Raw genomic sequence first — 19,739 nt, forward strand, 5'->3', positions numbered from 1 at the left:
ATCTGGGTCAAATGTTGTGAAAGACATTCATACCTGATGGTATCATCAGCTGTTAGGGGTTTCTGAATCAGATCTAAGTCATAATGCAGCATTGAAACTACTATCTCTCTTAACTTTGGTCCATTTGTCTTGCCACTAGAAGTAAAACAGTATATTGTATTAACTGAACTGCTGACAGCAGCTGTACTTGTATTTGGGACTGCTAAAAATCCAACTATTTGTGGGCACCAAAATATGTATTTTGGAACTTAATTTCAGTCATTGCATGGTTTCTGCATATCCAGACTTCGTTAGATGTCATGAAATTCTCGGAGTTGGAAAGCCTACGATTTTAGGCAAGTTTTTTTTTTTTTTTTTTTTTTTTTTTTAAATAATACAGAAATCCCATCTCCTTGTAAAATGCACCTCAAATGCCCCCCAGGACACTGAGCAACTGTGACCCTTCAGGGGCTTAATCTGTGGTGTATGCTGTTCTGTTAAAGCTTCAGTATCCTCCAGCAATGTCTTCTGGCAAAGGTGTAGGATGGATAGGAAGGACAACCTGTTTTTGATATTGGCTCTACCTCTTTACACTTACTGCATCAAGCTTATTTAACTGGTTGAGGCTGACAAATCCCTTTGTGTATCTGCACGTGAAACAAAGAAGATCACATTATCAAAATTATCAAAAATTGTGGGACCATCATTTTGTATGTAAATCCCAACAATGAAAACCAGGCTCAGAACACAGGAGTATGTTGATGATGATGCATAAAGCAGAATGAACTACACAACACTCTTTTTCCAACCACTTCTATTTTGTAAGTAAATGAAAGAAGTGTTACACAAGATTGACACAGACAGCAAGTGCATCCATTTTGTGATGTTGCACTAGAGATATATCCTAATAGGAAGGTAGAGCAACCAAAAGATTAACAAGCTCAATACTTGCATACACTTTTGCATCAAAATCACTTTCCATGTTTGATGCCCATTTACAGCCTACCTCATTATTTTAGAGGATGCTCTCAAATGCTGCTCAGAATTAGGATGAGACGTTTTTACACATTAAGTGCATGTGTATTTGGTAAAACAATTACACAATGCTGTAACATAGAGCGATGCTAAGGAAAGTTTCAGCCAGCCCTTTAATCTTTCCTAGATCCAATTAAAATATCTCAAAACCATACAAAAAGGTCTCCGCTTGACTCCCAGAAGAATTTGAAAGTTCTAATATCTCTTCTTATATAAACTGTAATTAAGATCTTCCGCCACATCTATTTATACGCAGGTACAGCTAAAAAGATAACAAATGTTTGCTGATAGCTGAAACGCTCCATTTTGCCCATGTCATATCAGATGTCTATTAAATTTCACCATAGCAAAGCTAGGAAACAACAAATTAGAGCTTGCTTACTTCCAGAGAACATTCCCCTTTGCCCCAGCAGAAAGTCTACTGTTTTACAGCATTTAGAACAGCTTCGTTTCTCAGGCTTTTTGTAAGGCTACATGCTCCATGTAGCTGATGTACAGACTGCCCTATTTCAAAGTTTTTACTGACTCACCTACCAGTTCCTGCCAAAAAAAAAAAAAAAAGACATAACTGTAAAAACTGTAACCAGGAATATTTTCTTCCTTCCTTCCTTCTTTTCTCATAGGAGAAAATGAAACTGCACACTTATTAGCATCTAGAAAACAAACCTGTACATGCCTTCTGTATCAGCAGTCATCAGCCAGTTGACTAAATTTTCACAAAAATTGATGCCTAAAATAAATATTTACAAACTAACATATTCAAACTTCAATTACAGTAAGTAAAACAGGTCTCACTCTTTGTAGCAGATCCCAGTTGTTTCCACTACTCTGTTTTATGGGAATTGGTATCCTTATTTAGACCTTAGCATTACACAGAGCATATTTTACGGATACAATTCCAAATCCAGGTCAGTTTCAAATTTTCCAAATCTCCATCCTTAACAGCTGAACTCAGAAGCACAGGAACAAGGAAAGATCATACAGGAATGATGTGTTTGTAATGCAAACATATATAGTATAACACCAACACCACACAGCCAAAAAGCAAATTTTGCAGCCTTAGCTAATGCAAATCACAATGAGGTGGTCATATGTATGATTTGCCATGTTGAATGGAAAGCAAAGCCTGAATCTGCAAAGTCATTTTTGTACTGATACATTCTCAGTAAATGTGGACAGGGCTACTTATATGCTCTGAACTGGTCATATGTGGATTCCTTGTGAAGATGCAGTCCTGGATACAAATCTCTGTATTCATACAGTAGCTGAAGTATTGGAGTTTTACACTCCTGCTGCTAGGATCACCTTTATAGCTTTAAAGAATATTTACATCAATGTTGTTCCTGTGGTAGAAAATAACAAGACTAAATTTATTGGTAGGTGATACAGATAAAAAGGTATCTGTAGCTGACTAATAGCTTTACTTAGTTTATCTGCATTGAAAAAATGCTAATAAATATATGAATCAATAAATCACTTTAAACCCATCAGAAGCAGGCTCTTAATACCATACCTGAACATTATTTCCTCTAGCTCATTTTCCCCTTCCTTTTAAAATCCGTATATTATACCCCACCCCCATTTGCTCCAGTAATCCCTCTTCTATTGTGCAGATGCAAACAACAGAAAAAAAATGCAAAACGAGCCCACATTCCTGCTGAGGGATTGTGCCACAGAAGCAGAGGGAAGTTTACTAGAATTATATACTGTCAGCTCTGCTCTACTCCCACCGACACTCACAGAGTCTTGCTGCACAGGAGGGAATGTAGACGTTAAGCTCTAGCATACAGAAAATATGTATGGGGGGGGAAAAAGCAAAATGGGAACGCTGGCATACAATAAATATCACAGACACTGTGACTGTGTGCATAACAGCTTGCTAAGCAGAAGCAACAGGAATGCTAGTTCTACAATCAACAGAAAGTATCACATGCTTCTAAATTATAGGTGTGTGTATCATGTAGTAAGGATAAAACACTGCTTAAACGCAGTATTATCAAATAAAATACAGATTAATAATTAAACATATTCCCCCCCCCCCCCCCCCCCATGCAATATTCATAATATCAAACTTGACAAGCTCCTTTTCAGCTAAAGATACAGGTAAGTATATTTCACATAGAAGAGAGATGGTTGCCCGCAAAGCTCTTAAAAAGAACCACTTCAGCTCTCACAAAAGAGTCATTCAAGTTTCTGATGGACAGGAACCTTACTTTCGAAATAATTTCAACATTTAAGACTTCAAAATATATAGGTTATTGCTGCATTTATTCCAAAGCAGTCAAATTCCATCATGAGAAATCCTCTGTCAAACAGTCAAAGTTTTGCTAATAGCACAGCTAAAAAACTTCGGTTTTCAAAGACAGTCTCTGTAATTGATATTAAAGACTCAATTTTCATTTTGAGAGCAGAATGAGATTATAAAAAACCAACCAATGAATTGAAACTTTTTGTTGTTTCCATTAAAAAATGCTTTCTTTGGCCTTTATCCAAAGACAAGTACTAGATACATGAGAGCATACATCATTAACAAACATTTTCATAGTAACAGGTCACATCTAATAAGATTGAGACTTGGTATTTGGGGATACAGAAAAATGCAGAATGTATTCAATGTTAAAGAATAGGTTATTCCTACCTCTTAGGACATTTGCATTGTCTGTATATATACACATGCTCTGCACGCACATACTAGTAAATATATATTGATGCATACCAATGCCTTAGGACACTGAGAGATATTTATCCTAGCCCTAAAGAAACAGTGTATTAAATGACTGACATGGGGACACTGTTGATGTTGTAGTATTTGTGGAAAGGCTTCTTTCCTCTGCTGATACTCTAGAGAACCAGGCTTCTAGAAAGTATCTGACATATCTTTTACCTGATTTTCTACTCAAGTTCTTAAATAAATATGAGTATTTTAAAGATGACATTGACTAGCTGAGAATGGTGGAATTCATTTCAACCAACTGTAGTGAGCCCAAATGCCTGTTCATCTGGCCACTTTCTGTATTCAACTGAAAGACAAATTGCTTTCCTAAAGGGTTAAGACAGGCTGGACAAACTGGCATCTAAAAATAACTCCCCCTCCACTAGAGACTACAGAAGCCCAGATGACTGACACCAGATGTCTAACAATGAAGGACAAGTTTTGTATAAAGAATGATCTTGAATTAGGCCAACTAGCACAGTTTTAAAAAATGACAAATTTTGGGTCACATAAACCCTTTTTTGGTTGTTTTAAAATCCTCACAATGTTATTCTCAGGTGGGCAAGTATTCCTACTTTGCAGCTAAGGAACGACAACTGTACAAAGTCAAAAGATTTGCCCAGGGCTACAATGGAAACTAACGGCAAACTAGGATCAAAGATCAAGTAGTTCTGGATGTTCTGGGAACTCATGCCCTAGCTAACATCACTTCTCTAATATATCTGGAGTGCTTGCACTGAACAAAAACAGACTTGCAAAACTGCCTTAAGTGAGCTGTGGCAGGGCACGTTCAAGCCATGAAAGCACTTTGGCGTGATCCACCACATGACTGAATACACTGGCTACTCCAGACCAAAGAAACCAATTCAAGTCACACGAAAACCCCAGACCCCACTAATGCTATATATGTCTTTTAAAATGGTCTAATTCGTCTGCACAAGTATTTCCACAAAGTCAGAACACAGCCATCGGCAAGGAGGAAAAAAATATATGTATTATTTTTTTTATGATAACCTCACACTGAAACAGATTTGTTCGTAATAAGGTTATGTGGTCTGCCTGTTTTTAGGCAGCATTTGTGACAATGAGGGAGTGAGTCAGTACAGATCAGAAGTAATTTATACATACAGATATCCGAAGGGAAAAATTACTGAAAAATTTGTTTACAGTTCTGATGTTGAGACTGCCTACAGGTAAATAGTCTAGATTAGAATTAGTGTCTAAGGGTGATGGGTCTTTTAGAAGTCTCAGGTTTGATATAACCCTTCTAGTGAACTACAGCTGGGTTTCTATGTACTTGCCCCTCGGGGACTCACTCATGCACAAGCCCTGATCTTGAACGGGTACCAGCTGACCTGGCACAGGCTCCTGCCACCAGATCCCAAATAGCTTTAACGATACACCCAATGTGGGTCACGATTAGCATTGCCACTTGACAAGGAGCAATGACTTCTCTCGTTTGCGTTGCAGTTCATGGGCACAAACAAAAAGCTTCCCATAAATTGTTGAACGGTACCCAACTGAGCAGGAAGAATCTGGAGGGATGCTTTAATAGGCTATTGAAGAACACTGTGATGAGCTAAGTATGAAACAGCAATAGAAATAATAGTGGAGGATTGCAAAACAAGGGCATAAGGCCTAATATATGTGAAGATGTGCCAGTTAGAGGCAGGAAGGAACTAACGCTGGAAAAGGGATCTCACAAAGCACTTATTGAGTAATGAGTCGGATAAAAATATACCTTACTAGGTTCTGGTTGCATTTAGCCTGTGATGTATCTAGCTTCATTGCCTACCTAGGAATATTGCCCTGCTATTTTAACTGTGCTCCTTACCTCATTCTCAACAGACGGCAGCACCTTCTGCCACCAGTTCTTGCTCCCCTTTTCATAAAAGCACCCCACAAACTGGTGCTGAAACTTGTAAAGCCTCGCACAGAGGCAGACAGCTGCTTTACCTTTTCTTTCTCTGTCTGTAACCTATGAACTACACTGCTAAAATATTTAACGCCCCCCAATAAATAAATAAAGAAATGAGTACAGAGAGAAAATCAAGTAATCAAGTGATGAGAGGAATCAGGTAATCACGTATGATGTGAAAAAGATGCAATAAACTATTTTCTAATTGTCTGAACCGTTGGATATATTTCTTCTCTCTGCTTTGGTAATACCTTGAGTATCCATGGAAGCTACAGAAAACATGCCATTTCACTCAAAGTGCCGAAGCAGTCAACCAAAGCGTGGTTTGGACTATAACAAGGCACTTCCCTATCAGGGCCTATCAAGGTTTAAAGGAGAACTAGCTGTTCAATAGTGGCTAATAATGATACACCTTTTGGCGCTGCTAGAAGCCCCTGTATATATCCAAAGTCAGCCTTAGAGAAAGATATTTCTTTCTCTAGGTTTTATTCCCTTTGAAAATTTCTGGAATTCAAGGCAAGAAATGCATGCACGCAGAAAGACAAAGAAAAAAAAAAAGCTGGAAGCTGAGCCCTTTGGACAAGCTGGCAGAAGAGATCATGTACTTACTTTTAACAAACCACTAACTGCAGAAGATCCCCTGCTTAGGAGGTCTGCCCAAGTTATATGAGAGAGGCTTCCCTGCTACCTGTGCTTAAAGATAATGAAAGAAAACATATATTTCTGAATCTTTTCATATTAATTCTATTCACGTTTTTAATAACTTTGACTCAACCTCTTCAGAAGTCATTCTTCCACTGATTAAAAGGAGGAAGAGAAACACATGCCAGGGCACTGGAATATGCAACAGGCATAACTGAAGTGCATAAAACACAAGGCTAGTTAAGTAAATTAGTATCAGATGATGCCGAAGGTGGGACTTGAGGGACATGAGCTGATGCAGTGAGGCTTCTAGATCTGCGCCAGGATTTGCTTCTCAAACAATTTATAAGAGTACTTATTTAATAAGCATTTCAATATCAATGTCCTGCATGGTAAATTGATTGACCAGAAAGAATCCGTGCAGAATTCTGACCTGCATAATACAAGAATCACATCAATAACATCTATAAAATTAATCTCAGTTGGCAACATTGCAGTAAGAGTAAAACCTGTGCTTTGTATCTGTGCAAAATATGATTGCAATTTGGATATATGAAATAGTAAACATGCAGAAATTGTTAGGAAAATAAATATCCACTATTTCTTCTGCATTCAGAAATGACCCTTGGAGGTAACAGTTGTTCCTTTCCACCTACAGGGACAAACATTCTGTCTGTAACAAATGACCACTGCAAGGATGATTTACAGTAACCACATTTGATGATTAAGATGGTACAGTAAAAGATGCAACTTGCTGAAGTAACTGAAGAGGCTAAAAAGGGGATTTACAAACCAAACAGTTTGAGATAAGAACAGAAGAATTCACTCTGTTCAAATAAATTATTTTTTTTAAGGACACTTCAGAACAAGTTAAGATTTTACAGTTCTACAACAGCGCGAATGCAAGACAGCTGTTTTAAGAGTAAACCATAACACTTCCAGTAGTGAAAATGCCTAGGAGACAAGTCGGTGTCTGTGGTATGATTTGCCGCTTGAGTACAAAAGTTTGTGAAACTATTTCTGTCCATTTTAGGTTATTACTTCAACAGGTACTTTAAGAGTTAGAAAATGAGTAGTAATTAAAAATAAACCCAGCAGTTATTCTTATGAGTGGAGGAGATGATACTTCTGCTTTAATAACAGTCTCCACAGAAATACCGTGCTTATGTTTCCTGCATTTCAAACAGTGATAATCCAACTGCAAGCCTTTTTATTTATAGTTTAAGTATTGTGTATTAGATTAGGTGTAGGTTTCCCAAACCTACTATTCCCTAAGTTTTTTGCCCAAACCTACCATTCCATATATTTTTTACATCCTGTCCTTCACACACATCACCTCCCCTTTCAAGAAAGCCTGAACCTTTACAATTTGACTCATATTCACTTGCAAGTCCTTCTCTGGCTGCCTGGTACCTCCCCCACTTCAGTGGCTTTTCAGTGGTGCTGAGCAGCCTGCTGTTCTGTTCCTTCATTCATACTTCAATGGCTTTTTGCTGAACAGACAACATCTAAAAGTGAGGAGGCAAGACCACAAATCCCAGTTTCACTATGGATATCCAGCCTAGTTATACTATCACTTCAGTACCTTAAGAACAAAAAACTATTCTTGGAGACATTGCTTAGATGGTAGAAAAGTATTTTCTATTTGGCCCTGAAAAACATTTAGGTGAACGGTCAAACAGATAACAACACAGCAACAAACAAAATATGCACCATGCCCATCTTCTAAAAGTAAACCAGCCCATCATTTGGTATTACTTCTCTACAACTAGCTTTTGCTCATCAGACACTAAGATTCAAAAACAAATCAAAAGCTACTTTAAATACTCCTATTTCTTTCAGTCTCTCAAGAATGACTATTCCATTGTCTTGCCTTTGATGATTTAGACATCACACTAATGCATTATTTCTGAATTCAGCAGAAGAGAGTGGGACAAACCTACAAAGACTGTTTAGTGCACAAGACAGAGGGTTGACAGAGCTACCATTTGACAAAATCCTGGCAAAGAAGGAAGACTGTGGTTATTGTTATCCATTATTAAGGCAAATAAGAAAAATTTCCATGTTTACAGTAAGGGAAAAAAAATCCTCTTTTTTTTTTTTTGAGTAGCCAACAAGCAAAACTGCTAAATGTTTTTTTTTTTTCAAATCCTTTTTAGTAGATTAAAGCATCTTTTAAGTCATACATTTTATACACTATTAATTTTTGCAAGCAATGGAAAAAATAACAGCATTTAATGTAAGGATCGCTTGCTTAAACTGAAATTATTATTCCCCTTTCTTGAATAGAGAGAGATACAGGCATACTCATTTATTTCTTTAAAGCTTTCACATTTCTGCTTCCAGAACAGAATTTTAAGGATAATGTATTCTGGATGATACATAATAGACATATTTCATCCATATACATGACAAAGACATGCAAATTACTGTGAGAAGCCCAGGGCTATCCTAGGACCATGAGAAGTCAGGAAATATTTTTGGTTCTCCCTTTGAGCTTTTAAGAATTAAAGGCCTTTTTTATTTTTTTATTTTTTTAAATGATTACTTAAAGCTTCCTGTGCTAGATAAAAAGTTTTTATTGGACGAACTGTGTCTGTTCATCACACCAATTAAAGGCAGTAGCACCGATCATCTTGGTAATTACACGTAACAAATATGGGAGGTTAAAAAGGGATTATTCCGACTTGGGTTCTTGCACACGCACTCTCCAGTGTGAACCACAGAGGTTCAATGGGGCCTTGTGCTCCCGCCCCTCCTAGCCCATGCTCTCAGCTCATTAGAATTTCTGCATCCTCTGGTCCAGCAGAACTCCCATTACCTTCTTTTGTGCTAGGGCACTAAAGACAGTAATTTACGTCTAATTAACGGAACTGAGTCATAATGAGCTTCTTTCTTCCAGACATGGCTTGAATGTGAAATGTCCAAAATAACCAGCGAAACCGGGCTTTTAGTCCTGCTCCGTGTTAAGTTCCTGTAACACAATGCTCTTATTCAGGCCCCCTTGCTTTGCATACACTCGGAGGGCTGGAGGTTATTCGCAGTGAAGAAGTCTGAAGATGGTGCTCCCAGAGTGGCTTGCCACCAGCTTTAATATTTGAGCGGAGCAGCCATGTTGAGACAGGCGGGCTGCCTCCCGTCCTCCCAGGATCTGTCGATTTTGTCCTCCTGCCACCTTTGAAATGGCACCGGCACTCCTCAGGAGGGATCGATTTCCATGCAAGAGAGACAAAAGGTAGGATGAAAGTTGGGAGTGGAGGACACAAAGGGCTGTGCATCCGTGTAAAGCAAAGCACGATAAAAGCAGTTCTTTTACTGATCCACGACGATGAGCCACCAAGATGTAATGAAGTAAATCAAGGCTGTCAAAGAAACAAAGTGGAGTGGGAACAAAACCACGCAAAGAAGGAAAGGAGCTGTGCTGCTCATCCAAGGAAAGAGGAAACTTGCTGATACAGTGAATCTAACCATAATAATACAAAACAAATTCACTAAATGTTTTAAGATCATCATCTGAAAAGCCAGCCCAGGTTCTTGTCCTGAACCACTGTATTTCCATCACTGTTTTCAGTTACATACACAGTTGTGATGGTGCATGTATCACACCCATACCAATATGCTACCGTAAGCAGGAAGACAAAAAACACCCTCAGCAGGATGAGGTCCACCAGCAAACCACAGACTCAGATAGCTTGGTTCTTCCATGCCCAGGGGAAGGAGCAGAGCTCTGGAGCACAAGCAGCCAAACAAGCAGCCTTCCACCTGCTCAAACCTTCAGTGCATGGACACACTGAAGAGATCGCTATGCTACGTTGTAGGCTTGGGCTTCCCCATTTCATTCTAAAGAAAGCTACAGATACAGGCTGTCTATATCAGAAGACTTTTTTTGTGGGTTACGAGATACAAAACTACCTTTTTAATCATTCTGCATTAAACTAATTCTGTGTTACTTGTAACACGCGGTTTAAAAATTATTTTTTTCAAACTAATTTTAAGGAGAACACCTTCCTTCATATTAAACTATCATCCCTGATGTCAAGTGACATATAAATAGTTATACAACCACCTACTCATTTTTATCTGTAGTTGACAAAGTACCAAGCTGTGACAGCACAATAAAACCTGAGACTAAAGTTATTAATACTAAAACCATGTTAGTACGGAAGTACTCAGAAATTTGTTTTTCTATGGGTATGGTCACCTTACCCGCAGCAACCTGTATTTCCATACATGTTGTTAGCTCTAACTTAAAACCCACCTCTCCAGAAATTTCATGGGGCAAAGACAGCTTAAATAGGCATGGCCTTTGGTTTTCAGCTGTTCTGATTTACCTTCCCACTCCTTCTACACCATTCTTCTTAAGCCAACTTGCGCTCACAACATGTTATCTTTTTATGATATGAATGAGACATAACTTAGCATATAAACTTTCAGCTTGCTTTATTAACAGCAGAGTGAATACATTAAATAAGCACTACAAGGCTTCCCCCCATACCCCCTTGCACTGGTCAGAATAACTGATGCATATTAAAGGTAATAATGTAGTTGCTTGGTAAGAATACTTTAATTGCATAATAGAACGAAAAAGTTACAATTTATCAATTGATTAAAAGCACCATTTGCTAAAGCTGAATTATACTAAGAGCACTTTCAATGTTGCAATTATGTGAAAAGAAAAAAACAATATACGTTTAAAAATTCTATTTGTCAAACATTCATTTTGTTAATGTACTAGTCTTCTATGTTAATGACTTATTAAATGTAGTTTTCAAAAAATTCACCATATAAAGAAAACAATTTAAGTACATCACACTATATTAAAACCTATCTTCATTTGAAAACAATACTGGTAATGAAATGAATTCGTAAGTGGAATTGCTTTCTGAAGTAAGAGTTCTCAATCATTTAAAGAATCAGTTAATCAAACATGGAAATTCTTAGTAAAATTACCGTAGCCTCTTTAAATGCAAGCACAGAAAGAGACGTAGTTTTCAATTTTCCCCATATATTATTTTTCTCCATACAAAACAGATGCCCACAAAAAAAAATCAAGAACGAAGTATGACAATCAGTCCAGTTCTATTCCTTTCAACTGAGTCAAATGGATTTGCAAAGGTTGATTATTATCATTTGCATGTAAAATGCATTTTCACTGGAGGGCTACGGGGCAGATAAAAAGACAAGAGGGAGGGCAATTGCTAATAAAAGCATACACCAAACATGAAAAATTATTTCCATAATTATTTTCCCCCAGTAATCCAGATGAGCACACAGCTAAAGCACAGAACTGGCAATCTGCTGCCGAGACCACTTTGTTTGCTAATGGCATAAGGTTCGGGCTGATACCTACTGCATTTTCTCAGAAGTTCTCAGAGCAGAGATGCCTATAAGAGTTATTTTTAAAATAGCATACAAAATGTTTCTAGCCACAAAGTACAGTGCAAGGTGCCTCACCAATTTCCTGAATCTTTCCCTGAATATGTAATTCTCTACTTCAATATTTTCATGGGACTTCAATAATATCCAATTTGGTTTATTTAGCATTCATGCTACTTGCATTATTTTCTACTCTTCTATTTTAACAATTTGTTTAACACTGTGCAAAGAAACCTAATCCATTGATACGCTGTCAGCCAAACAAGGTTTTCTTCATAATTATGTTGCTGTGTGAAGCTCGGACTGGCTGACCACGTGCTTTTAGCCCTGAGAGCTTCTTGCCTTCTCCTCCACTATGAAAAGCAAATGTAAAACCGTGCTTCCACATGCAGATAAAAGTTTAAGTGGGTATAATAAGAATTTACTCCTAAAATTTAGCAGTGGTGCTCAATGAAATTTTAATGCTAGACAAAGACTCCAGACAGGATTCATTTCTACAATTTAACTCTCAAATTATTTAATTTATGTGGCAATGCAGTCATCCATTTAACAGCCTGTCAAACCAAGCTAGCAAGTCTACAGGAAATGTAATTTCAAGACAAGGATAAAGACCACCAGAGCACTGCTGCTATATTAGTGCATGTGCCCATGCGTGCACACTGTGTCTTGTTTTGTTCATCCATTTCTCCCAGCGGGAAGCCCCTTCTCCTGGCTCTTGCAAACACCAGATCCTTACTTCTCAGGTAGTACTTTCACTATGTTAGGTGAAAATATTTCCTGGTCCTAAGATAAAAGCCCTTTTGTTCCTACTCCTGTATGGGCAAGCAGGGACAACAGTGACAAAACGGAGACCGGTGAAAAACAGCTTTGGGCCCCATCTGTACATCGGGCCCACTGAAAACAGTCACTTGGGTTTTTCTTTTGGTTTTTGTTTGTGCATCCATACAGCCATGCTGATGCCAAGCTTGCAGAAGCAACATTTGACACCAGTGCAAGACGTGCATCCCTACTGCTTTGGCACTACAGAAGGACAGGATCTGCAATGAAATGTCCGTGTTGTTTCTCACCCTCTTGATGCCCATAGCTCATAGCTACAAGTCTGAGTTATGCCCCTAGCACTTGTCTTTGCAAGGCTTCTGTTTAGGAAACACAAGTCATTTCAAGTATATTAAATTATGTGTTTAACAAATGGCCGTTTTTTTCCTTTTTTTTTTTTTTTTCTTCCTCCCTTTTGGATGGTACTGGGAGTTTATCTTTGCATAATACAGTTTCAGCAGAAAATGTGCAATGCAAATGTGTTGGAGAGCAAAACTCTACGCCTGATGCATTTTTCCCATTTCTGGAAACAAGTAAATCACATTCTTCCTATAAACAGCCAGAGAATACCTTGTAGCTCTTTACGCAGTTATGTAATAAAGAGGCAATATCCATAGCTGGGTATCAGAGCCAACTTTAAAACATTAACTATCCTTGAACTGAGAGGTAAACAGGAATAAATTCTCATCAAAAGTAGTTTGCCATCACAGTTGCACTTAAAAAAAAATGTGAATAAACATGGACTTTTTGCCAACATCAGCCCCACATATTGCTTTAAAGACATTCATTTCAGGCTTTTATTAAGGTCATAATGACAACCACTGAGCCATCCAACCTCCTCTTCTTTGGATGGGGCTTCAACTTAAAACTGGGAAAAGTCTGAAATACAACACTATATAAAGGCATTTAAAAAATACATTATTTCAGCACCTTGGGACATTGTGAATTGAAGGGCTGCCTTTTCACTCTCTTTTCATTTATGAATAATTATACGAACAGAGACATGCAAAACGGGTTTTCAGAAAGGCAATGTATTATTCAACTCCGAGCAGAATTCACATTCCAGGACACACTCCTCAACAAGTACAGTACTCCCCTGGATAACATTTTCACAGCACTGAAGACCACAGTATAAATCCTGGGTCACGACTAACCATAGCTTCATCACAATAGCTGAAATTACTCATGTGACCTTGCATAATACAGCATTGGTATGTGCTGAAGAGACAGCTAGGGCAATAATATTCCGTATGACTGAGGCTGAGAAATATACTGTGTAATACATGGCTCTGTCTGGTGTTCATTTCGTAAGCTTCCCCTCACTTCAACCTCCCCAAGAAAAAAATTATGACCATAATCCATCACGACTTCCACCAGCACTGAAGAGAGAGGAGAATACAATCAACTATTTACAAAATTCCTCTGCTAAAAGCTGTTGGTGCCTTTTTTTTTTTTTTTTTTTAAAGGGAAAGGAAAAGAGTCAATTACAAAGAGATCCTCCACTATCATCCTTTTTTAAAGTAACTCAGAGTGCTGATTTCATTAGCTGATTGAGTTTGTCTTGCTGTTAAGTAGACAAGAATTTGGTCTTCAAAATGCAGAGAAAAGTCTAGACTTCTGCTGCGGGGTTTCTACCTTTGCAGTTCTCCAGTTCCCTATATATGACACTATCTCCTTTAGAGAAAATAAGAACTATAGTCTTGAAAATACTCAAGCTTAACTACAAACTTTCAGAGAAACTGTACTGATTTATGTGGCCCAGTACTTGTCAGTTTGTTGTTTTTTTCCCCAGTATATAAATTATTTCCATAAGTATCGAGTCCTTTGGGTATGGACATACACATTACATACAGTAGCCAAGTGAAATAATTTTGAATCTAACCAGTCAGCTTCTTTCTGTAATAGATCATTCTGTTTTACATGCGGTAGTCAATAAAATGTTGATGACTTCCAGAAGAAAATAATCAAGCTGGATGATGCCAAAACATGGCAAATGAGCTGTATATGAAATATTCTCCACGTACAGAAAATGCATGTGCTTGTGAATAATTCTTTGCTACCCTGAATAGTCTTTGTTGAACCATATCTATAAGGATTATTTCAATAAATATCCAGCATCTGATGCCTCAGCAGTTTTTCCCCAAACGTAGGGAAAAATATCTCAGATAAGACTGTGGTATCTGTTGATTTACTCTAAAAAACATCAATGGTATAATGATGAACACAACGCTTAAAATCATACTGCCAATAGGCTTGTAAAGTATTACATCACCCACTTGTACTTGTCAATGATTATACGTTCTCAAATACCTCTTTCAAGTTACAAGAAAGGAAGCACAGGATTTGGAAAAGGGCAGTAATTTCAGGAAGGAAGCTAAAATTCATAAAGAGTACCCAGAATGCTGACTGTTTTTACTATCCAAAAACATGTTTCCAAAGGGAAAAAAAATAGGCAAAGCCATCATCTCTCATCAGCAAATTCAAAAAGAGCTAGGAATATAACAGAAGCATGCAGTTGTGGAAAACTTCTATCTTTTTGTTGACATCTACAGCATTTTCCACTGGATGGGTACATCCTACACAAGTAGAAGCTGGACTCTGTAATCTTTGTGGGTCCCTTCCAACTTGGGATATTCTATCATTCTATGATCTCCATCTAACAAACTCAGGCCTACTGATGGCAGAACAGCTTTTCTACAGTACACCTTCTAAGATCTACAATTAACAGACTTAAAACACAGTAATTAAATAGCTCTCTTCATTAACTGAGATCTAGAACAGTCACAAAGCAGCTGGATGTCTACTACAGGCAAGGAAGTCACAGTTGCCCAATGCATTTTAAATCCTATGAAATTTGTTGCTTTACTCTGACATCAGATGTTTTGGGAAAAGTCAGCTATGCCAGGAAATCTGATATTGAGGGATTTTACCTATTTGATAACACTGGAGGGTAATGATCCTTTCTTTTATTTGCTTCCATCTGAAGCTAGGACAATTTTGGAGATTGGTCTTTCCTCACTGGTGCTTATTTTCACCATGTGGGGCAATGAAACTCAAACACATATTTCTTAAAAGGCTGCTGTTAAATCTGGAAAAGCATACATTATTTTGGGGAAATAAAAGATCATTCTTGCTTGCAGTTTTCTTTTACAGACAGCTGCCAGATAGGACAATTCCCCAGACTGATCTGCTTTCTGATCCCGTTTCAGATGCCTAACTTTCCTAAACAACTTTAACTGTCTCACATAAAATGTCTGGCAGTAAGTCGTGCATTTTTTCTGTATCTATAAAAATTCTACTAGTTCTCGCTAGAATAAGAGCTGTTACCATTTACATTCATAATAAGTCTTTCCTTCCTGTCATTTGCTCCTTCATCTTTGTTTAAAAAACACCTCTCAAACATACAGGGTAACCAGGGCAAGGAAATAAAGCTAAAAAGGACTACAAACCTAAGTCCTCTCATAACCACAGTATGGTTAGGATGCTATACTACTTTTAAATTATTTTTCCTTCATCAAAAACAAAACAAAACAAAAACTTAAATTCATTGCATCTTTCTGCTTGACACTGGTGCTCTCATCTAAGTCAATGTAATAATACTTGAGATGCCTTTCCTCCTCTAATGACCTACAAGAGAAAAGGCATATGGCATACGCTGTTTGTGATCACATCATCCAAGATGCCTAGAGACAGCACAACTACTGATAAAATCTCCATCTACTCTATCTCCTCTTACTTGTCCTCCAGAGCCTTTGTTTTTCCAAGCTGAAAAAAGAGAATAAAGACAAACTGAGGGAAGCAAGTAAGAAGGAGCCTGGCAAGAGCAATTCACATTGGAAGATTAAAGAGCTAAACATATTGTATATCTTGCCTAAGCAACAAATGAGGGAGTTGTGATAATAATCTGCAAAATACTTGAAGGACACAGAGTAGGGAGGAAGAGGAATTCTGTAAGGCAGCATAACCCATGAGGGTACAGCGAGAGCACCAGGCTGGTTAGATAAGGGAAATGGAAGCAGAGTATCAGGGAAAGTCTTGAATAAAAATCACTTGCTCTGCAGTTGCATTTAAAAAACCTCTACCACATGGAAATTGTTAAAACAGAAAGGAAAAAAGAAAACTCAATGATCACATTGCAGTGGTTATAAAAAGAGACCCTTTTTCCTGACTCTTGATTTCTTATACTCTGCCCCATCTCTTTCTAAATAGTTTTTAGAGTAAGAACAGTTCTTGGCTCTTTGCAAGCTACGTGACAATGGCCAGTCTATGTCATTCACCTGCAGAATTTGTTTTCTTCTTTGCAGTTTTACTGTTTTCCCACATGGGCTTTGGCTGGTATGGCTAGAATTGTAAAACATGGATTTAGAGAGTACTGTCACTGGACAAACAAACAATAGGTGATATTAAATCATAGATTTTTTTTTAAAACCACACAAAGGAATAGCAAAGCAAAAAAGCCTAGAGTGAATCCTTCCAAAACAAGAACAAACAAATCTTGGAATAGAAACAACAAAAACAATTACTTCCTCAAAAAAAAAAAACAAAAAACAAAAAAAAAACTGAAGGTAACATTCTGACATGCTCCAGGAACAAACACCTTGCCAGAGATAATGGGGTGAGAGAAACAAGAAGCATATCCCTTTTTCCCTTTTTCAGGCATTGAAAAAGATCTACTAAATCTTAGCTCTTTTTTTTGTTTGTTTTGTTACATCATCACTCTAAAAAGCGTTCATAAAACTGTTTTAAGACCCACTTTCCAGAGACAGTGCTGAACAGCTAGAGGCAAAACAGTAGGATTAATGAACCTGCGTATTCATGCACACATCAACCAGCCCAGCACAGAACTGATAACGGAAAGAAGCCTCCCTTCAAGAAAAAGTTCAGGGAAGAAACCAAATAAAGTATTTTAAGATTGCTTCTGTAATGACTTGACAAACCCCCTTTAACATTACGTTTGGGAATGGATGATCCCTGGAAAAAGCACTGACCAATGGTACAGTCAAAGAATAACGAGTTCAAATTGTTCCTGTAATTCTCTGTATAAGATCCTTTTTTATTATTATTTTCATTTTTTTTCTTTTCTTATTTTTTTTTTTTTAACTGATACTGGTTTAGAACAACTTCACAGCAGAGAGGGTTAAAAAAAAAAAAAAAAAAAAGTATCGTTTTGGTCATGGGAAACCTGTAAACAACTCCACAGGATCAAGGAGGAAATGTCTGCTAAGGTTCAAGGTTAGCAACACCGACATATAAGAAGAGCAAAAATGAGAAAATGGCATGTAGTCTTTGAAAGGGTCTGTGGTTCTCACATTTTCTGAACTGAGATTGAGATGCAAAAATAAGATTATCAAAAATATTTGGCAATAAGAAAAGCTACTTAATTAGCACAGGAAAAAAAAAAAAAAAAAAAAAAACCTAAAAAAAACCACAAATGTAACATACTTCATAGGGATGAAGTAGATAATGTCTTTCCTTTTTCGTCTATGAGAGCATAGATTCCTTTCTAACAAGATACTCTCCTGAACAAAGAAATGCATTGATTATAGAGTGCAATTGAAACACAAAAAGCTAATACAACTGTGAGAGGGTAAGTACAATTATTTTTGGAGAGTGAGGGGGTGATTTGACCAAGTAGAGTAAGCTGTTGCATTTAAGTATATGGCCGATCTATGAACAATAAGGTTGCACCAGTATTGCTAGACCAACTTTCCAGAACCAGAGTTACAAAAAGAAAGGCTTGACCAAATCCATATGTATTTTTTCAATACTGAATTAAAGAAAAACGAAGTTGAACCTTAGGTACCATTGAAAATGCAAGGCTAGCAATTGGAGGGAACACAAATAAACCTGTAAAGTAAGTGTATTTGATGTAGATCTCATTGACAAACAATACACTAGGAAATACGATGCCATTGTTACAGACTTTCCAGAATGTACACATTTTAAGGTGAGAACAGTGTTCTCTGATTTTTTGTTAGTTCACTATGAACCCTGCATGCACCACAGCTTTAAATTTAACTTCCAGAATGAGTCCCGTTCTATAAAAAGTTACTGTGCTTGTGAGAGCCTTCCATTTTAGGTAAAAGACCATTATATTACAAGATTTCTCTCCACATTTTAAACTGCATTTAAAAATACACCCCTCAGGTATTGGATATCCTCCTAATTGGTCACAGCTTGTCAGAATATCCTGAAGAGTTTTCTGGCACATGACCTCTGATGTTTGCTGCTTACAGGAGTTACCCTCTAGAAGCAGAGGGATGCCTTTATTTTCCATTAAATATGATAGCCACTGTTAATAGCAGTAAATACAAGTAATGGCACCCCAATAATCTCAGATTTGTGTGATGCTCTTTCCTCAAAGAGAGATTTTTGTCTAAAGACAATTTTATTTTAACACGATGTGATCATTTTGGCCTATTGCTTTTAGAACATGGTACTACCCACCTCAAGGGGCTCCTCCTGCAGCCCTGCCACCAGCCTGCTCTTCTTTCCAGTATTTCACTGGAACTTACGCACAATTCACAGAATTTACATTTCCCTTCTTGGAGTCTAATTTTAAAGCTTTATTCAATATAGTGTCCCTTGGCTCCGCACACCAGATAGCAATTAGATTTTGTCCTGTTTGAGGGATAGCAATTAGACTATGTGACTCCTACTCCTCTCTTTAGTTTGTCTGCTGCCCCTTAAATAACTGCATTTTTAAGCCCAAACCACACTATTTTGCTTTTCTTTCCATTAGCTAAGCAGTTTGTACCATTCAAAACAAACCAAAAACTAAGAGAAAGAAATGCTCCCCAAGTTATCTGATCTCCAAGTTCTGGACAGGCTATAAAGTAAGATCCTTGCTCAGTTGTCCTCTTACACTGCATCAAGATGACATTTCATTATTTTACCCTCCCACATCACACAAACCTACCTTTGGCAGAAGTTGTGAAGTCTTAAGTGGGTCATCCATATGGAGTGAATTTCATCCACAAATTATTGCCACTCAGTAGTTGTAATATTTTGTGGATTAATGTTCTATATAATTTATGCAGTGAGTTCCAAAGTACAGGAGCGTCATTAGATGAATCTGCACATTTTATCTACTTAGAATTATATTACCAAACCCTGGTTGCCACCAAAAATGAGATCACCTGAACTGCAATGGAAGAAGGGAAAAAGTGTAGAAGTGCTGCTGGTCAAATAGACCCATGCTTTCCTCAGTTAACATTATGTACATAAGTCTGATTTTCTGTAACTAGAGTAAAAAAAAAA

The 19,739-nt window shown here is 37.5% G+C and overlaps 1 protein-coding gene across 1 annotated transcript in view; it reads right to left on the reverse strand.

Moving 5' to 3' along the window:
* Positions 1–19,739, reverse strand: part of CDH2 (cadherin 2) — an 81,483-nt gene that overhangs the window by 60,831 nt on the left and 913 nt on the right. Inside the window, exons 2-4 of the mRNA XM_035317213.1 lie at positions 1,681–1,744; positions 564–626; positions 34–135 (exon numbers count right to left, since the gene is read on the reverse strand). Of these exons, the coding sequence (XP_035173104.1) occupies positions 34–135; positions 564–626; positions 1,681–1,744 (229 nt within the window). The remainder of the gene's footprint in view (positions 1–33; positions 136–563; positions 627–1,680; positions 1,745–19,739) is intronic.

This window comes from Oxyura jamaicensis, chromosome 2 (genome assembly GCF_011077185.1).
Source record: "Oxyura jamaicensis isolate SHBP4307 breed ruddy duck chromosome 2, BPBGC_Ojam_1.0, whole genome shotgun sequence".
Taxonomy (NCBI): domain Eukaryota; kingdom Metazoa; phylum Chordata; class Aves; order Anseriformes; family Anatidae; genus Oxyura; species Oxyura jamaicensis.